This window comes from Pseudophryne corroboree, chromosome 5 (genome assembly GCF_028390025.1).
Source record: "Pseudophryne corroboree isolate aPseCor3 chromosome 5, aPseCor3.hap2, whole genome shotgun sequence".
NCBI classification, from domain to species: Eukaryota; Metazoa; Chordata; class Amphibia; order Anura; family Myobatrachidae; genus Pseudophryne; species Pseudophryne corroboree.
This window is the reverse complement of record NC_086448.1, coordinates 19,644,776-19,647,049: the sequence shown is the minus strand read 5'-3', so window position 1 is coordinate 19,647,049 and position 2,274 is coordinate 19,644,776. Positions and strand designations below refer to the sequence as shown.

At 44.2% G+C, this 2,274-nt stretch overlaps 1 protein-coding gene across 6 annotated transcripts in view; it reads left to right on the top strand.

Moving 5' to 3' along the window:
* Positions 1-2,016, top strand: part of CCDC166 (coiled-coil domain containing 166) — a 50,420-nt gene extending 48,404 nt beyond the window's left edge. For all 6 annotated transcript variants that reach the window (XM_063921129.1, XM_063921125.1, XM_063921127.1 and 3 more), the window contains one exon: positions 842-2,016. In XM_063921129.1, the coding sequence (XP_063777199.1) occupies positions 881-1,873 (993 nt within the window). In that variant the 5' untranslated portion in view covers positions 842-880 and the 3' untranslated portion in view covers positions 1,874-2,016. The remainder of the gene's footprint in view (positions 1-841) is intronic.
* The last annotated feature ends 258 nt before the right edge of the window (positions 2,017-2,274 follow it).

Here is a 2,274-nt window from a genome sequence, read left to right as displayed (position 1 = left end):
AACAACAGTGCTAAAACAAAACTGGGTTATTATAACAGGAAGACATAGAGGTAGTAGGGCCCTGCTCACAAGCTTACAATCTATAGGGAGGTAGGCAATGATACACAAGGATAGGTGATATCTATTGCAAAGTGTCCACCAGATTACAAAGGCTCTAGGTTGGCTGTATGATATCACATCACAGCAATGATGAACCAGGGTCAGGAGGAAGGCAAAGTGAAGAAAGAGAAAATATGTGAGGATACAGTATGTGTGGACAGTACAGTGGGGATATAATTGGATAAGAAAGCTTATGAAGGTTTATGTGAGCGGTTCTGGAATGTAATAGGCTTGTCTGAAGAGGCGAGTTTTCAGGGAACGCTTGAAGGTTTGCAGACTAGAGGAGAGTCTTATTGTGCGTGGGAGGGCATTCCACGGAGTGGGTGTAGCCCGAAGAAAGTCCTGAATCATCATATGGTGGCTAGTGTACATTAATCCTTCCAATCTGGTGGCTAGTTTATAGCAGTGTAGAAAGCTTGTAGAGTAGACCCCATAATATGGTGGATAGTACATAGCAGCGTGGAACACTCATGTAGGGTAGACCCCACAATCCTCTAGCTAGTGTACAGCTGTCCTCACAATTGTGTGGTTAGTGTACCGCAGTCCTCTTGGTCTGGTGAGTAGACCACAGTTGAGAACCGGAAGTTGAAGAAATTGTTTGTGCATTTTGCAGACCTTTCCAGATCTACTCTCTGTACCATCCTGAAGATGATCCCATAGGTCATAGTCCTGGGAGAAATTGGGATTCTGTTATAATTTTGGTAGATAAAATGAGATTACTAATAGATTTTTCTTTCCTCAGACCTCACTGGATAGACATTCATAGCAATGTAATAATAGGATGTTGGCGATGGCAAAGGTCAAAATGATATCCAAACAGGGAGGACCTGAGGGAATGGTCCAGGACATGCTTAGGGGATGCAAGGAGACATTACTACAGAAGGAGTATGATAGACTAACAGAAGATCTACATAGATTGTCTAGGAGGATAAGCAAGGTTGAGCTGGAAAACATTTCCCTGGAAAGAGAGGCCGGCATTGTCCATCTGCAGATGGTGGACGTCATCAATGACCTGTCCAAACTCCACCATGGATATAATAACGCCATAACCAGACTGAGCAACCAGAATCAGAGACACCAAGCCGAGATGAGAAGAGAGAAAAAAATAATTGTACAGATGCATGAGAGGGAGAAGAAGCGGAGGGCGCAGCTGCTGGACATGGAGGACAGGTTGTCCACACTGGTCAGAGAAGTAGCTGAGCTACGACACTACAGGGATCAGAGAGCAGAGCAGTTGGCCAGAATTAAGGACCTGGAACGAGAAGTCTTTAAGATGAGAGCTTCCTACATACAGAATGTCCAGAGCGCTCAGAGTGAGTTTATTTTGTATACGATTAGATTGGAGGAGGTGTCCCGGAAGAAAGTTACCCATCCACCAAGTATGGTGATGAAGGATGCAGGTCACTCACTTCAGGATCAAGTCAAGCTGGCGACAGACGAGAACCTCAAACTTCGAGATGAAATGCTACATCTGATGCATCACAGCCATCTCCTAAACACCTGCATCCTGAAGCTGCAACAGCAGCACAAGGTACTTCTAAGAGAGGTGGACTACACCCGCTATCTTACACGCATCAGATGCATGACACCATGCAGAAGGCACCAAAACCAACAGGTTGGAGAGCTGAAGCCATCTGGGGATGTGACACTGAGCTCAGACTTAGCCCATCTCCATCACAAGGAACTTACAAATCCTGGTCCTTCATCACTAGACATCCAACTACTGTCACGTATTGACTCCTTACCGCTCTGTTCAGCAGAAGTAAAAACCTAAAATTACTTGGGGTCACCACACATGAGGAAATTTGAAATACAGAGCTGACAGGATAGACAGGAAGCAAGAGAGACACAAGAGACATCGTCATCATCCATAACGTTACTATCCAAACTAAAAATAAAGTAAAACGTTTCAAAAAAGCTCTGACTCTTGCTTTTTAAGGCGTCACAATGCCCCTCAATTACAAATTGCCTAATATACAGTGTAGGCTAAGGCTTGTGCTTGCTCCAGGGAAACTAACTTGTGGGGACCCCTTCCAGTGAAATGGTTAATAATAATAGGGATGTTATTACAAAGTTTAATTTGTAAATTCTCCCAGCACCATAAATGTGTTAAACTTATGGTAGTGCCCCTAGTCACATTATGCCACACAGAAACCCCGATTCACAGATGCCACA